The sequence below is a fragment of the Bos mutus genome, chromosome 7 (genome assembly GCF_027580195.1).
Source record: "Bos mutus isolate GX-2022 chromosome 7, NWIPB_WYAK_1.1, whole genome shotgun sequence".
Lineage (NCBI taxonomy): Eukaryota > Metazoa > Chordata > Mammalia > Artiodactyla > Bovidae > Bos > Bos mutus.
Genome location: NC_091623.1, coordinates 32,742,575 through 32,759,311, shown reverse-complemented (window position 1 = coordinate 32,759,311; position 16,737 = coordinate 32,742,575). Strand labels below are relative to the sequence as shown.

At 41.2% G+C, this 16,737-nt stretch overlaps 1 protein-coding gene across 1 annotated transcript in view; it reads left to right on the top strand.

The window, feature by feature from the left end:
- Positions 1-495: 495 nt before the first annotated feature.
- SLCO6A1 (solute carrier organic anion transporter family member 6A1) overlaps positions 496-16,737 on the top strand; it is a 113,289-nt gene continuing 97,047 nt past the window's right edge. Inside the window, exons 1-2 of the mRNA XM_005889812.3 lie at positions 496-862; positions 14,700-14,960. Of these exons, the coding sequence (XP_005889874.3) occupies positions 496-862; positions 14,700-14,960 (628 nt within the window). The remainder of the gene's footprint in view (positions 863-14,699; positions 14,961-16,737) is intronic.

Below are 16,737 nucleotides of genomic sequence, written 5' to 3'. Positions count from 1 at the left end.
ATCTAGCAAAAGTGAGGGGACTTCCCTGATGGCCCAGACAGTAAAGAATCGGCCTCAAAACAGGAAACTGTGGGTTCTATCCCTGGGTTGGGAAGATCCCCTGGAGAAGGAAATGGCTACCCACTCCAGTACTCTTGCCTGGAGAATCCCATGGACAGAGGAGCTGGTGAGTGGGCTACAGTCCATGGGGTCGCAGAGTCGGACACGACTGAGTTACTCTCTCTCTCTCACACACACAGACACACACACGCAGTAGGACTAGCGTTCCCTCCACCCCACCCCCTGCCCCACGTGGAAGCAAAGCAGGAAGCAGCCCCGGACGTTCTCCTGGGGCAACTGCCAACCTCCCCGCGGGACGTTTGCCTCCTGCCCAAGAAGAAACGTTCCCCCTGAAGGCTGGGGTTGCAGGAGGCCCTGGTGGCCAACAGGTCCCCGACCTCCAGGCCCGGCAGGCTTGTTTCTGGCTGAGACCAGCCACGGCCCCGGCTCAGCGCGATGCAGCGGGGCCTGGTGCAGGTGCAGCCGGAGGTGGCGCAGGCCCCAGAGCAGGTGCAGTCGCAGGCCGAGCAGGGCGCGCCCTCCAAGAGCACCGGGCCACCGGCGGCCGAGGCCGAGAAGGCCGGGCCGAAGCGCCCGCACCTCAGGATCTTTCCGGTTAGCCTCCTGAAGCTCGGCGCTTTCAGCAAACAAGGAGGCGGCCAGACCGGGGCCACGCGGCGCGGCGCCAAGACCGGACTCGGACACCGGAAAGGGAGTTTGGAGGGGCCCTGCGGCTGGAGCTGTCTGGTTTTCCCCTGGTGTCAGCGTTTTAACAACGTCCGTTGCTTCCTGATTTTCTTCTGCATTCTGGTCACTGCTCAATGTAAGCCCGCCGAGGGGGCTGCGTTGAGGAGAGTGCGTTCTGGCGCGGGCTGAAGGGGGCGCCAGAGGTCCCCCTACACTGAGGAGGCAGATGAGGGGCGAGGCGCCTGGGGAGGGCTGAAGGGGGCGCCAGAGGTCCCCCTACACTGAGGAGGCAGATGAGGGGCGAGGCGCCTGGGGAGGGCTGAGGGGGGCGCCAGAGGGCCCCCTACACTGAGGAGGCGGATGAGGGGCGAGGCGCCTGGGGAGGGCTGAGGGGGGCGCCAGAGGGCCCCCTACACTGAGGAGGCGGATGAGGGGCGAGGCGCCTGGGGAGGGCTGAGGGGGGCGCCAGAGGGCCCCCTACACTGAGGAGGCGGATGAGGGGCGAGGCTCCTGGCGAGGGCTGAGGGGGGCGCCAGAGGGCAGAGGGCCCCCTACCCTGGCGAGGTGGGGAGGTCCGGGTGTGGAGGGGAGGCCCAGCTCCATGTGGATGAACCCGCCAGCGTTCTCCAGGAGCATCTGAAATCAGCGGAGGTTCACAGGGCCCCGCCCTGGTTTACTTCAGCTACTCAGGCCCCGATTTGACGTAATTCTTCCTCGCAGTGGGGCCTGGCCTCCAGGTAGCTTGACGGGATGAGGGTGTCGTTGAGTCATTTCGCCAGGTGTGTTTGGTCACCAACCCAGAGAACCTCCTTCACTCAAGGCTGAGTCACTTAGAGGATTAAAATAAGGTCGAAAAGAATGTGACCACCAGGTGGTTTCTGCTTCTACCCACAATTTTGAGACGCCCTGACGGAGCCACTTCCCTCCAGGATCTTGTTTCCTCGTGTGTGAATTAAAGAGGTGGTGTGGGACATCAGACGATATCAGAGAACCCAAACTCTAAGGTGTTTAATGTTTGTCCGCACAGATGGACGAAAAATGTGAATCTGAATGCCTTTAGAGGGTCACGTTGGAGAAGGAAATGGCAACCCACTCTAGTATCCTTGTCTGCAGAGTACAACATGAGAAACGCTGGACTGGAAGAAACACAAGCTGGAGTCAAGATTGCCGGGAGAAATATCAATAACCTCAGATATGCAGATGACACCACCCTTATGGCAGAAAGTGAAGAGGAACTCAAAAGCCTCTTGATGAAAGTGAAAGTGGAGAGTGAAAAAGTTGGCTTAAAGCTTCAACATTCAGAAAACGAAGATCATGGCATCCGGTCCCACCAGTTCATGGCAAATAGATGGGGAAACAGTGGAAACAGTGTCAGACTTTATTTTTCTGGGCTCCAAAATCACTACAGATGGTGACTGCAGCCATGAAATTAAAAGATGTTTACTCCTTGGAAGGAAAGTTATGACCAACCTAGATAGCGTATTCAAAAGCAGAGACATTACTTTGCCAACAAAGGTTCGTCTAGTCAAGGCTATGGTTTTTCCTGTGGTCATGTATGGATGTGAGAGTTGGACTGTGAAGAAGGCTGAGTGCCGAAGAATTGATGCTTTTGAACTGTGGTGTTGGAGAAGACTCTTGAGGGTCCCTTGGACTGCAAGGAGATCCAACCAGTCCATTCTGAAGGATATCAGCCCTGGGATTTCTTTGGAAGGAATGATGCTAAAGCTGAAACTCCAGTACTTTGGCCACCTCATGCAAAGAGTCGACTCATTGGAAAAGACTCTGATGTTGGGAGGGATTAGGGGCAAGAGGAGAAGTGGACGACAGAGGATGAGATGGCTGGATGGCATCACTGACTCGATGGACGTGAGGCTGAGTGAACTCCGGGAGTTGGTGATGGACAGGGAGGCCTGGCGTGCTGCAATTCATGGGGTCCAAAGAGTCGGACATGACTGAGCGACTTATCTGATCTGATCTGATCTGATCCTTGTCTGGGAAATCCCATGTACAGAGGCACCTGGCAGGCTACAGCCTTTGGGGTTGCAAAGGGTTGAGCACGACTTAGCGACTAAACAATAGAGGGGGCATATATTTTCTACTTGGCCACAACACTCACCACTCCCATGACACGTATATTCTTCACAAACCTTTTTACACTGATGATATTCAGTTCAGTTCAGTTCAGTCTCTCAGTCGTGTCCGACTCTTTGCGACCCCATGAATCACAGCACAGAGGCTGCCAAACATCTCTTTTTGCTCTAAAATGCTGTATCTAAATAACTTCAGTAAAGAGGCTGTATATGATAAGAACCATATGAGAGGAACAAAGATTGATAAATAGTCATCAATTTGTTTGTCTTGAGAAATCATCAAAGACATTTCTTTGGGAAAGAAGGATTTAAATTATGCCTTGACAAATAGGTACAATAATAGCTGGGGATGTAGAATACTTTTTGAATAAGGAAATGAATGAATGAGTGTTTTGGTAAACAAACAGATACAGGAAAGCCTTGCTTCAGAATGGTGAGTGACAAAATTGAGATCTTAACAATATCGAGTGTTCTGATACCTGACTGTTGTATACCTATTTACTTGGGTCTTCGCTCCTGCAGGTTTGCTATAGTAATTTATTACTTTTAGGAGCCTTTTGGCAGATTCTTTAGAAGTTTTAACTACATGATCATGTCATCTGTGAATCAGGACAGTTTTACTTCTTTCTTCCCAGTCTGTATGCTTTTTATTTCTTTTTCTTGCTTTCTTACAGTGACTAGGACCTCCAGTACTGTGTTGAATAGACGTTTTGAAATAGATATTCATTTATTTTTCCTGATTTTAGATAGAAATCATTTAGCCTTTCACAATTAAATATATTTACTGCAGAATTTTTGTGGATACTTGTTACCGGTTTGCAGATGTTCCCTTTTATTTTTAGTTAGTTGGGAATTTTTTTTATCATCAATGGTGTTGAATTTTATCAAGTGTTTTTTTCCTGTATCAATTGAGGCCATCACATTTATTTATTTATTCTACTAACATTATATATTGTGTTTTTTGATTTTTGGATGTTTAATCAACCTTGTATTCCTGGGATAAACCCTTATTGCTATCTTATTTTCTTTTTTTTCTAGATTGCTGGATTCAGTTTGTGAAAATTTCGCTAAGAATATTTTTTAATGAGGATATTGGTTTGTAGTTTTCTTGGAATGTTTTTGCCTGTCTTTAGTATCAGGTTATACTGGCTTCATTAAATTTGGATGCATTCCTTTCTCTTCTTTTTTTCTGAAAGAGTTTATTTAAGATTTGGTACCTACCTGAGTCTTTCAGAATCAATTTGTCAATTGATTGCCTCTCAGTTCCAAACATCCATTTTGCCTACTCTGTGAAAATGGACCTGGGCCCTCTAAATTCCACCCCCTACCCCAAGCTGTAACAGTGTTCAACTTTGGCAGTCGGAGGTACTGGAGAGCCACTGCACAGGAAATATTGCTTCTTGGTTCCAGGGTGTTTGCTTGGCGAGCCTCTGCAGTGTGTACAGCTTTCTCTAGCATCAGGCTCCTGCGTGTTTGCATCTTCTCTGGTATCCCTCTCCTGTAGTACACGGTGGCCAGAAGCCCTCAGTGGCTGGCAGCTCCCTCTGGCATCTCTCGTGAAGAGATCTCCCCAGCACATAGAAGGAGACCTACCACGAAGTTTTAGAGTATAGATTTCCTGCTAGTTTTGTTAGCATGGCATCACAGTGACTTCTTGGTCATTCAGTAAGCCACAGCTGTGCCCTATTCACAAGGTCTGGCTTTTAGCCCTTGAATGCTCTCTCTCAGTCCTAAGGGAAGTGACTGTTCCTCATACTGGCTGTTTCTATATTGGCTCAGATGGTAAAGCGTCTGTCTACAATGTGGGAGACGTGGGTTCGATCCCTGGGTTGGGAAGATTCCCTGGAGAAGGAAATGGCAACCCACTCCAGTACTCTTGCCTAGAAAATCCCATGGACAGAGGAGCCTGGTGCAGGCTATTGTCCATGAGGTCACAAAGAGTCGGACACAACTGAGCGACTTCACTTCACTTCACTTTACTTGTAACTACCTAATGCCTTGTTTTGCAAATCCCCCATTATAGCTAATGATTCTTTATGTTAAACTTTTCTTGTTCAAATTACTGTGTGGTTTCTCTCTTCTGATCGGATTCAGAATAGTATGGAATTGGTATCAAGAGTAGTGCCAGAAGATATATACTCATAAGCTGGAATTTTAGGGTTGGTTTTTTTGGGCCTTTAATCTTGAGTGAAATGCTGAGCTTTTGCCAGTGGAAAATGGGTAGTAGTTCTTGGCATGTGGTGGTATCATAATTAAGGTATTACCTGTGCTTGACTGGGATAAAATGCCAGGTGAAGCATGTACCTTGAAAGCTGAGTGGATGCTATAGTTTACCTTATGATAGTAGTGATGACTATAAGGACCCACGTGTTGGATGGAATGTTTTGAGTGCCCTTTGGGAATATCAGACCACCTGACCTGCCTCTTGAGAAACCTGTACACAGGTTAGGAAGCAACAGTTAAAACTGGACATGGAACAACAGACTGGTTCCAAATAAACGAGTATGTCAAGGCTATATATTGTCATCCTGCTTATTTAACTTCTATGCAGAGTACATCATGAGAAATGCTGGGCTGGAGGAAGCACAAGTTGAAATCAAGATTGCTGGGAGAAATATCAATAACCCCAGATATGCTGATAACACCACCTTTATGTCAGAGAGTGAAGAAAAACTAAAGAGCTTCTTGATGAAAGTGAAAGAGGAGAGTTAAAAAGTTGGCTCAGTGTTCAGGAAAACAAAATCATGGCATCTGGTCCCATCACTTCATGGGAAATAGATGGGGAAACAGTGGACACAGTGGCTGACTTTATTTTTCTGGGCTCCAAAATCACTGCAGATGGTGATTGCAGCCATGACTTTAAAAGATGCTTACTCCTTGGAAGGAAAGTTATGACCAACCTAGATAGCATATTAAAAGCAGAGACGTTAGTTTGTCAACAAAGGTCCGTCTAGTCAAGGCTGTGGTTTTTCTAGTAGTCATGTGATGGATATGAGAGTTGGACTATAAAACTGAGCACCGAAGAATTGATGCTTTTGAACTGTGGTGTTGCAGAAGACTCTTGAGAGTCCCTTGGACTGCAAGGAGATCCAACCAGTCCATCCTAGAGGAGATCAGTCCTGGGTGTTCATTGGAAGGACTGATGTTGAAGCTGAAGCTCCAATACTTTGGCCACCTGATGTGAAGAGCTGACTGTTTTGAAAAGACCCTGATGCTAGGAAAGATTGAGGGCAGGAGGAGAAGGGGGACGACAGAGGATGAGATGGTTGGATGGCATCACCGACTCAATGGACATGAGTTTGGGTAAACTCCGGAAGTTGGTGATGGACAGGGAGGCCTGACCTTCTGCAGTTCATGGGGGTCACAGAGTCGGACATGACTGAGTGACTGAACTGAACTGAACTGAAGCACTTGTGAAGGAAAAATGACAGACTTGGGTTTGTTAACTCTCAGCTCAAGTTTTTGTCTGAAAATTTGAGGGCCTCCATGAAAGCCCTGAAATAAGCTATCACTTTTTTTAACCACATATTTCTGGAAATCAACAGAAAATTAAATGTATGGGTTAATGAATTGTGATGACATTTGAATTCAAAATTTTGTCAAGTTTGCCCTGTGTCTTCCCATCTTGTATGTATCCAAGAAGAGTGTTATTTTTGCAGTCTATTCGGTTTGTTACTTAGGATATAGTGGTGACCTCTTAGCTCCTTAAACGTGGAACTGGAACTGTATGTAAGTATTTGCCTGGACACATGTTTTAATTTCCCTGGAATTTATAGGAGTGAAATTGCTGGATCACATGCTACCTCTGTATAGAGCAGGTGGTAGTTAAATTTTTCAGTATCCTGTAGGTTTTGCATATACGTACTTCATCAATTTATGAAGTTCTCCTTCTCCTTTCTCTCAAAGGAGAGTTTCATGTGTTTTTGAATCATGTTTTCATCAAGTGTTTTTATTATGAAAAGGTGTTAGATTTTGTCAATTTTTTTTCAGTTATTTTAATAAGATTTACTGCAGTAGTCACAGTTAAATGCTTAAACCTTAATGATAATTGCTGCTAATCTTTCAAGAAAATGATTAGAGTTTAATAAACCTCAAGAAGGATATTTTGCTATACACTTCAGCAGAATTACAAAGGTAAATTTTATGTTTACTCCCTGATCTCATAAATTAGAATGCTGCTTACACCCTTTTCCATCTTCTGAAATTAGATTTTGTATACACACACACACATGTTTATATAAACTGGGGACAATGCATTTGTTCATGTGGCTTTTGTTTTTAAAGTTTAGTAAGTTACAATGATTCATTTTCATATATTGAATTGAAATTAAGGAGACCTATTACTTTGGACACTTAAACTTGGTGAAATATTCAAAATAATCACAAACAGAGACAACTTATTTGAAGAACTTTGTCTTGTAAAGTATTTGTCAAAGAAGGATTTTCTAACTGAGTGTTAGGCTGAAATATTTCAGTGCAAAGATATAACTGAAGATATTCTTTATTTAGTAGTGTTTTCTTTAGCTTGTTAGATACTTACATACTTATAAAGAGTGTTTTCTCAATGAAAATATTATGCTTTGCAATAAAGAGCCATTTGGAGGCCTTAACCACTTTAAAATTTATTAACTATTACTTTGGACATCTCTAAAACCTCACTCAGGCTAAGTGATTCACTAGAAGGACTCAGAGAAAGATGTTATACTCATGAATATCATTTATTATAGTGAAAGTATGCAGATTGAAATTAACAAAGGGAAAAGGCACATGAGACAATGCCCAGAAGAAACCAGGCCAAGCTTCCATTGTCCATTCCCAGTGGACTCACAGGGACTGCTTAATACTTTCAGCAACAGTGTATATGACAACACTTGCAAAGAGCTGCCAACCAAGGAAGCTCAACCATGTGAGCCTGGGTATTCAGGGTTTTTTTTTTTTTGAAGGGAGGTCTCGGTCATGTACACATGCAATATCTGTGTGACTGACCTCAGCTACTCAGACTCTATTATCCCACCCCTTACACACAACAGAAAAGGCATTCACTGCAAGTCATGTTGCTAACATAAACTATCTGACCAAAATGGTACTTTGTGGCCCAAAGCCTCCAGCATATAAAAAGTACTCTTATATGGCAGAATATTCCAAGGGCTCAGAGTCCTCTCCCAGGAGCCCGCCAAAGACCAGTCCTGAAGCCAGGCCTTTTTTGTGTAACCCAGGCCTTCTGAGTTAACTCACTGCAAAGCTATAAAAGCATCTTTGTTGAATTAGTTAATCTTATAAGAACAATTAGAAATAGTTCAGTTTAGTTGCTCAGTTGTGTCCGACTCTTTGCGACTCCATGGACTGCAGCAGGCCAGGCCTCCCTGTCCATCACCAACTCCTGGAGTTTACCCAAACTCATGTCCATTGAGTCGGTGATGCCATCCAACCGTCTCATCCTCTGTTCTCCCCTTCTCCTCTTGCCTTCAGTCTTTCCCATCATCAGGGTCTTTTCAAGAGTCAGCTCTTCATATCAGGTGGCCAAAGTATTGGAGCTTCAGCTTCAACATCAGTCCTTCCAATGAACACCCAGGACTGGTCTCCTTTAGAATGGACTGGTTGGATCTCCTTGCAGTCCACAGGACTCCCAAGAGTCTTCTCCAACACCACAGTTCAAAAGCATCAATTCTTTGGCACTCAGATTTCTTTATAGTCCAACTCTCACATCCATACATGACTACTGAAAAAACCATAGCCTTGACTAGGTGGAACTTTGTTGACAAAATAATGTCTCTGCTTTTGAATATGCTATCTAGGTTGGTCATAACTTTCCTTCCAAGGAGTAAGCGTCTTTTGATGTCATGGCTGCAATCACCATCTGCAGTGATTTTGGAGCCCCCCAAAATAAAGTCAGACACTGTTTTCACTGTTTCCCCATCTATTTGCCATGAAGTGATGGGGCCAGATACCATGATCTTAGTTTTCTTAATGTTGAGCTTTAAGCCAACTTTTTCACTCTCCTCTTTCACTTTCATCAGGAAGCTTTTTAGTTCTTCTTTACTTTCTGCCATAAGGGTGGGTGTCATCTGCACATCTGAGGTTATTGATATTTCTCCCGGCAATCTTGATTCCAGCTTGTGCTTCCTCCAGCCCAGCGTTTCTCATGATGTACTCTGCATAGAAGTTAAATAAGCAGGGTGACAGTATATAGCCTTGGCGTACTTCTATTTGGAACCAGTCCTATTTGGAACTCCTATTTGGAACCAGTCTGTTGTTCCATGTCCAGTTCTAACTGTTGCTTCCTTACCTGCATATAGGTTTCTCAAGAGGCAGGTCAGGTGGTCTGGTATTCCCATCTCTTGAAGAATTTTCCACAGTTTATTGTGATCCAGACAGTCAACGGCTTTGGCATAGTTAATAAAGCAGAAACAGATGTTTTTCTGGAACTGTTTTGCTTTTTTGATGATCCAGTAGATGTTGGCAATTTGATCTATAGCTTCTCTGCCTTTTCTAAAACCAGCTTGAACATTTGGAAGTTCACAGTTCACGTATTGTTGAAGCCTGGCTTGGAGAATTTTGAGCATTACTTTACTAGCGTGTGAGATGAGTGCAATTGTGCAGTAGTTTGAGCATTCTTTGGCATTGCCTTTCTTTGGGATTGGAATGTAAACTGGACCTTTTCCAGTCCTGTAGCCACTGATGAGTTTCCAAATTTGCTGACATATTGAATGCAGCACTTTCACAGCATCATCTTTCAGGATTTGAAAGAGCTCAACTGGAATTCCATCACCTCCACCAGCTTTGTTCGTAGTGATGCTTCCTAATGCTCACTTGACTTCACATTCCAGGATGTCTGGCTCTAGGTGAGTGATCACACCATTGCGATTATCTGGGTTGTGAAGATCTTTTTTGTACAGTTCTTTTGTGTATTCTTGCTGCCTCTTCTTAATATCTTCTGCTTCTGTTAGGTCCATACCATTTCTGTCCTTTATTGAGCCCATATTTGCATGAAATTGTTCCCTTGGTATCTCTAATTTTCTTGAAGACATCTGTAGTCTTTCCCATTCTATTGTTTTCCTCTATTTTTGCACTGATCTCTGAGGAAGGCTTTCTTATCTCTCCTTGCTATTTTTTGGAACTCTGTATTCAAATGGGTATATCTTTCCTTTTCTCCTTTGCCTTTCACTTCTCTTCTTTTCACAGCTATTTGTAAGGCCTCCCCGGACAGCCATTTTGCTTTTTTGTATTTCTTTTTCTTGGGGTGGTCTTGATCCCTGTCTCCTCTACAATGTCACAAACCTATGTCCATAGTTCATCAGGCACTCTATCAGATCCAATCCCTTAAATCTATTTCTCACTTCCACTGTATAATCGTAAGGGATTTGATTTAGGTCATACCTGAATGGTCTAGTGGTTTTCCCCACTTTCTTCAATTTAAGTCTGAATTTGGCAATAAGGAGTTCATGATCTGAGCCACAGTTAGCTCCCAGTCTTGTTTTTGCTGACTGTATAGAGCTTCTCCATCTTTGGCTGCAAAGAATATAATCAATATTGTTTCGGTGTTGGCCATCTGGTGGTGTCCATGTGTACAGTCTTCTCTTGTGTTGTTGGAAGAGGGTGTTTGCTATGACCAGTGCGTTCTCTTGGCAAAACTCTCTTAGCCTTGCCCTGCTTCATTCTGTATTCTAAGGCCAAATTTACCTGTTACTCCAGGTGTTTCTTGACTTCTTACTTTTGCATTCCCGTCCCCTATAATGAAAAGGACATCTGTTTTTGGTGTTAGTTCTAAAAGATCTTGTAGGTCTTCATAGAACTATTCAACTTCAGCTTCTTCAATGTTATTGGTTGGGGCATAGAGTTGGATTACTATGATATTGAATGGTTTGCCTTGGAAACGAACAGAGATCAATTCTGTCATTTTTGAGACTGCATCTAAGTACTGCATTTCTGACTTTTCTGTTGACTATGATGGGTACTCCATTTCCTCTAAGGGATTCTTGCCCACAGTAGTAGATATAATGGTCATCTGAGTTAAATTCAGCCATTCCAGTCCATTTTCTTTCAGTTAGAAATAAGAACACATTAAAAAACATATTCTTTGGAAAAATTATGAATTAAGGTGGCTAAGAAATCAGTTAAGGTATTGATGTGCAACGGGAATAATATTCCTTTATCTTGTAAATATCATGATGTATAAACATATTTGAAAAGGGTTTTTACTAAATTTTTGGCTTCATTAATGTAATAAAACTAGCTTGTCTATAAATGCAAAAATTATATGGCTTTTAAATGTAGTACTCCATACCAGGCATTGAAGCAGGAAAAATACAAACAAATCAACCCTCAAAGATAGGAATCCAAAATTGGTTATCTGACCTTACTGGGCTTGAAAGTAATGAAAAAAACAGTATTTGTGCCTGTGGAAAATGGTATACTGGAAGTCAAGACATGAAGTGACTTAAAAGAGTTATTTAAAATGTTGCTGGGGTAAAGTTATTATTAGAGTCAAGATTTTGGGAGACCAATAGCTTCTGCAGTTAACTCCTATGGCAGTATTATTGACTGCAAAGGTTTTGGGATTGACTGTTTCTCACTTCACTGAAAAAGTTACAGAAGGAAAATGAGAATTTTAGGGCACGATTAGAAAATGCGTGAGGTTCTCTGATGGTCCTGTGAGAATTTTCCCTTTTAGCCTCACACTGTGTGTTTGGAGCAACGCTTATCCACACTTGCAGAATTACAGCATAAGTTGAATTCACAAATTCCTGTGATCTCAGATGTGAGAGTTGGGACATTGATTGGAGGGCAGTGGAACCCTGAGAACTGGGCCAAAAGCATTAGTGTGGATTTCCGTGAATCCAACAACTATAAACCCTGAATCCTGAACCTCCTTTCCCAGTATGGGCAACCATTCTTCTATGTCTCAAAAAAAGCAATTGCTTGCTTGCAGACATTGAATTTACTTCACCTGAGTTAAGGGAATACTGATTGCTCTCTTGACCCATCCTACTAGACTAATAGCTAGAATCAGATTTCAGCCTTCTTAGAATGAGTAACATAAAATCTGTCATGGGAGATAATATCTTATATACCCAAAATTTGCCTGCCACTTCAGCGATGCCTCTAGGGATATGCTGATATATCAGCATATGACTGATATGCTGCAGGGCTACCTCTTCTAAAATGAAGGAAAAGTTTCTTCATTTCTACCATCTACTGCTAAGAAAGAACATAATCTTTGGTGAACCTGTGGGTTTTTTTAAGGCCAAAGTATGCTACAATATAATGTTATATAAGTGAAAAGTGAAAGTGAAGTAGCGCAGTCGTGTCCAACTCTTCATGACCCCATGGACTGCAGCCCACCAGGCTCCTCAGTCCATGGGATTTTCCAGGCAAGAGTATTGGAGTGGGGTGCCATCAACATATATACATTTGTGTGTATTTCAATTTTTATGTTTTTCTCTTCCTCTTTCCCTTACTATTTAACAGAATAGTATTGTGGAAGAGAACTTTAGGTTGCAAAATATTCATGAATTAGAGGAGGAACTAATGCCCCAGCCCCAGAGACGGACACAGTTACTAACAGAGCATTCTTTGCCTTGGCCATTATCCTCCTTGGCCACATCTAAAATGAGAGTTGAAAAAATTCTTTTAGGTACAGAAAAATGTTTATATCTTGTTTCTTGCTAATTTAGGTCTGTTAAACTGTGGTTCTAAGTCCGATTATTATTTCTTTTGCAGTCTCGTTCCCTCACAGTTTTAGTTAGGCCTACATCTTTGTTTACTTATTTAATTATACCATTTATGGAGAAGGCAATGGCACCCCACTCCAGTACCCTTGCCTGGAAAATCCCATGGACGGAGGAGCCTGGTGGGCTGCGGTCCATGGGGTCGAGAAGAGTCGGACACGACTGAGCGACTTCACTTTCACTTTTCACTTTCATGCATTGGAGAAGGAAATGGCAACTCACTCCAGTGTTCTTGCCTGGAGAATCCCAGGGACGGGGGAGCCTGGTGGGGCTGCCGTCTATGGGGTCGCACAGAGTCGGACACGACTGAAGCGACTAAGCAGCAGCGTACCATTTATACCTTGCAACTCATTTTTATAGTGAAGAAATGCATTCAGGTTTGTGATTGGATTGAAGAAGGGTAAGAGTGACCTTTCTGGGGAAAGAGTGAGAACATTTTTGTTTGTAAGAATTATTATTGCGACACATTTGGCAGAAGCATGATTATGTTGCTGCTAATTTGGTATGGAAGTTTAAATATGGAAAGAAGGGTGAAAATGTGTCCTGAGTAGTCCAGAGGGAGACAACTCTTCAAGTTGTTTGTCTGTTGCCCATAAACTCCATTGTTGCCCTTCTGGACTCTCTCCTGTTTCCAAGGGGACTGGCAGCCTGTAAACTACATTTACCAGACTTTCTTGACAGTTGGCTTCCACTTAGGTGTTGCCAGTAAGAGGCTGCTGCAGAACATTTGAAAAAGGGGCAGGAGAAGCCTTTCTCTTTTTCTCTCTCTCTATTCTGGTGATAATTTTGGCAACGGCAGCAGTACTGGATAAGTGAGGCTCCTGGATTTATAGTTAGCAGTGAATAGAGCTCCAACAGCAACAATAGTGGAGGCTGCAGTGGTCAGGTACTTTTGAGCACTGTCTCAAGCAACTGCAAGAGCCATGGAAATAGCACGTGACTATGAGGTAGCCAGCTTTCATAGTATTATTAGGTGTGTGGGTCGTGGCTTCCTGCAAGAGGCAGTGATTGCAGTTCCAACAGCAGTAGCAGCAGCAGTAGCTGTTGCCACTCCAGTCACCACTCCAGTTAGTGGCATATATTTCATGAGTTTTGATTAGTAACTTTCTTCTTTTCATTCCAACAAATGTATTACTTTTGTAACCAACCCCTAGATCAATTTTTCTGTTTAAAATATTTAGTATGTTTATTTTTCCCAGTTGGATGCTGAGTTATAGAAATGTACCTATATGATACCATTTACTTAATGTTCAAAGACATGACAAATGATACTCTAAATTGTCTAAGGATGTATATATGCATTGTCAAAAAAAGTGTTAAAATGGTTCAGAAATGGTAAACTTCAAATATAGGATATGGATTGTGGCATGCGAATGAAGAATGTGTTTAAGGAGTACATGTGGAGTTTCAACTATTTCAGTAAAGTTTCATTTCCTATTCTGGATGGGAGATAAAAATTTATTCATCAGATTGTTACTTACTGTTTTTTAAATAATTGAAGCATAATACATTGAAATAAAGATCAGTACTAAGTGAAATGATTAAAAAGAACACATTCTTTAGTAAATTACTCATAAATACTGTTTAAAAATAGTTACAAAAAAAGTTCAATAGCAAATCATAGAGGTTAGGAGAAGACTCTTGAGTGTCTCTTGGACTGCAAGGAGATCCAACCAGTCCATTCTAAAGGAAATCAGTCTTGGATATTCACTGGAAGGACTGATGCTGAAGCTGAAGCTTCAATACTTTGACTACCTGATGTGAAGAACTGACTCATTGGAAAAGATCATGATGCTGGGAAAGATTGGAGGCAGGAGAAGGGGACAACAGAAGATGAGATGGTTGGATGGTATCACTGACTTGATGGACGTGAGTTTAAACAAGCTCCGGGAGTTGGTGATGGACAGGGAGCCCTGGTGTGCTGCAGTCCATGGGGTCACAAACAGTCAGACATGAACTGAACTGAACTGAAGTCTTATTAGACTTTTGGAAAAGAAGTTATTAGGCTTTTATAGATCTTAAGCATTCAGAGTAATTTAAAATAAACTTAAATCATTGTGAATTGTTTTTTAATGATTATAATGATGATCTATTTTGTCTTTATAAAGATTATTTAATGCAGATTATTGCTTCTTTTCTTCTTTTCACATTTTAGGTGTTGTGTTTGGTCTTGTAGATCTGAGCACCGACAGTTTTAAGAAGGAAAATAATTTGAGCATCATTGAGAATATATTCTTGTCACTGACTTATGATATTTCATCTTGCCTGGTAGTGGTGTTTATAGCATACTATGGAGGAAAAGGAAACATACCAAGATGGATTACAGTTTCCTCCTTTTTAGTAGGGTCTGGATCACTCTTATTTGCTTTTCCGTACTTTAGTGTTGAAGATTCTCAAATGAATGTAGAATTTGAAGGTAAGATTTTAAAAGATACTGTCATCCATCAAATCATTATTCATTTAAACCATTGACTCTAGGAATTTAATGTAAACAGTCATACTTGTCTGTACATTCATTCATCTGTATCTGTTTATGTGACCAAGTTTACTTAGCTAATTAATGGTGGCTCCCTAATAACATATATGCCGTTCTTCCATCTTCTCATGAGCACATATCCTTTCATCTAAGAGAAGGGCCTAGGAAAATGAAAGAATATTTAGGACAATATTTGGGATAATTATTTCGTGAAGTTGTTTTTCTTCTGTTAATTTTCATATATATTATAAATCTTTTGAGAACTTTTTCTTACATCTTCTACAATATATTTTAACTGATCCCTTTATTTTGACCTCAACACATGTATTTAAATACAAAGGCAAAGATACACACTTACACAGACATACTCAAAAAGTCAGAACTTTTCTAGCTATTTCTACCATTTCAAAAATGGGTGCTGCCCTTTGGCGTAGGATTTTGAAAAGATAGGTGGTATCTTTGCTTTCTTAATTTTTTCTGATTTATTCCACATTTTTTAATCTACCCCCAGTAGATAAAAAACACTATTTAAAGTTTTAAAGCGCTATTTTTGACATCTTTATGTCAGATACTTTCTTATGTATAGGTGTGTAAAAGTGTTGAAATGCATTTACCCATTTGTAACCTTTAGACTGGGCTTAAGCAAGAAATGATGGAAAAGGCATGAGGATATCTTTATGCATGTGTATGTGTGTATATGTGTATATACATGTTTATGATATTTAAAAGTATGTTTATGATGTGTGTTTATGCTGTGTGTTTATAACATAAATAAATAGTTCATATTAAATATAATAATTTATGTATTAAGATAGTATTATACTATAACTTATATTATAAATATGTATCATGTATCACTAATTTATGAAGTATATAATGTTCACATATATTTATAATCTGTATATTTACAGAATGTATATAGAATAAATACATTTATTAATTTATAGGATATATTTGTAATATCTTTATTGTATTTATAGAATAGACAGCTAATCGAATTAGACAGCTAATTTCCATGTCATCCATAAGTCATAATTTCCACAAGACTTATGGAAAGAAGGGAATGGAGAACATTTTGCTCCTATTTTTCCTTTAACCCTGTTCTGGTCAGAAAGGATGAAAAGTTAGGAAGCACTGCTTGAGATATTAAAAATGCTGCTTGATGAGTCCTCAGGAGTAATGAGAGTAGATATAGTATAGTCATTCTTCCTTTATCTTCTTTATATTATCTAGATTCTACATATTTTATTTTCTGCTTGTGATTAGGAACATGAAATTTATCTAACAACACTCATTCAATGTGTTGACTGGGTAACCCTTTGCTTGGTATTAGAAAAACAGAAATAAAGTAAAAGAATGATCTTTGCAAGTAGAAGTGCTCATTTCATCCGTCTATCTATGTAGCTGTTTTGCCCATTTTGTTTAGAAGTTTAGTTTTTACATAACTAATTTTCTGCACTATGCCCACAATTCAGTTTACACACGTATATATTTTTAATTTCTTTATCTTCTTTCGTCCTATTTTGGGGACAGTCCATCTCTTCCTCTTTTCTGAATATTTCTCCTGTTCTATTTGTTCTGTATTCCCCAGTCACCTGCCATACTCATCTTCCTGTATGACTGGTCTGAAGCTTGAAGTAGTCCATTTACTGCTACCTCACACTCCCTCTCTCTGCCCCTCTACCCTGTCTCAGTTTTAAGTACTCATAATAAATTG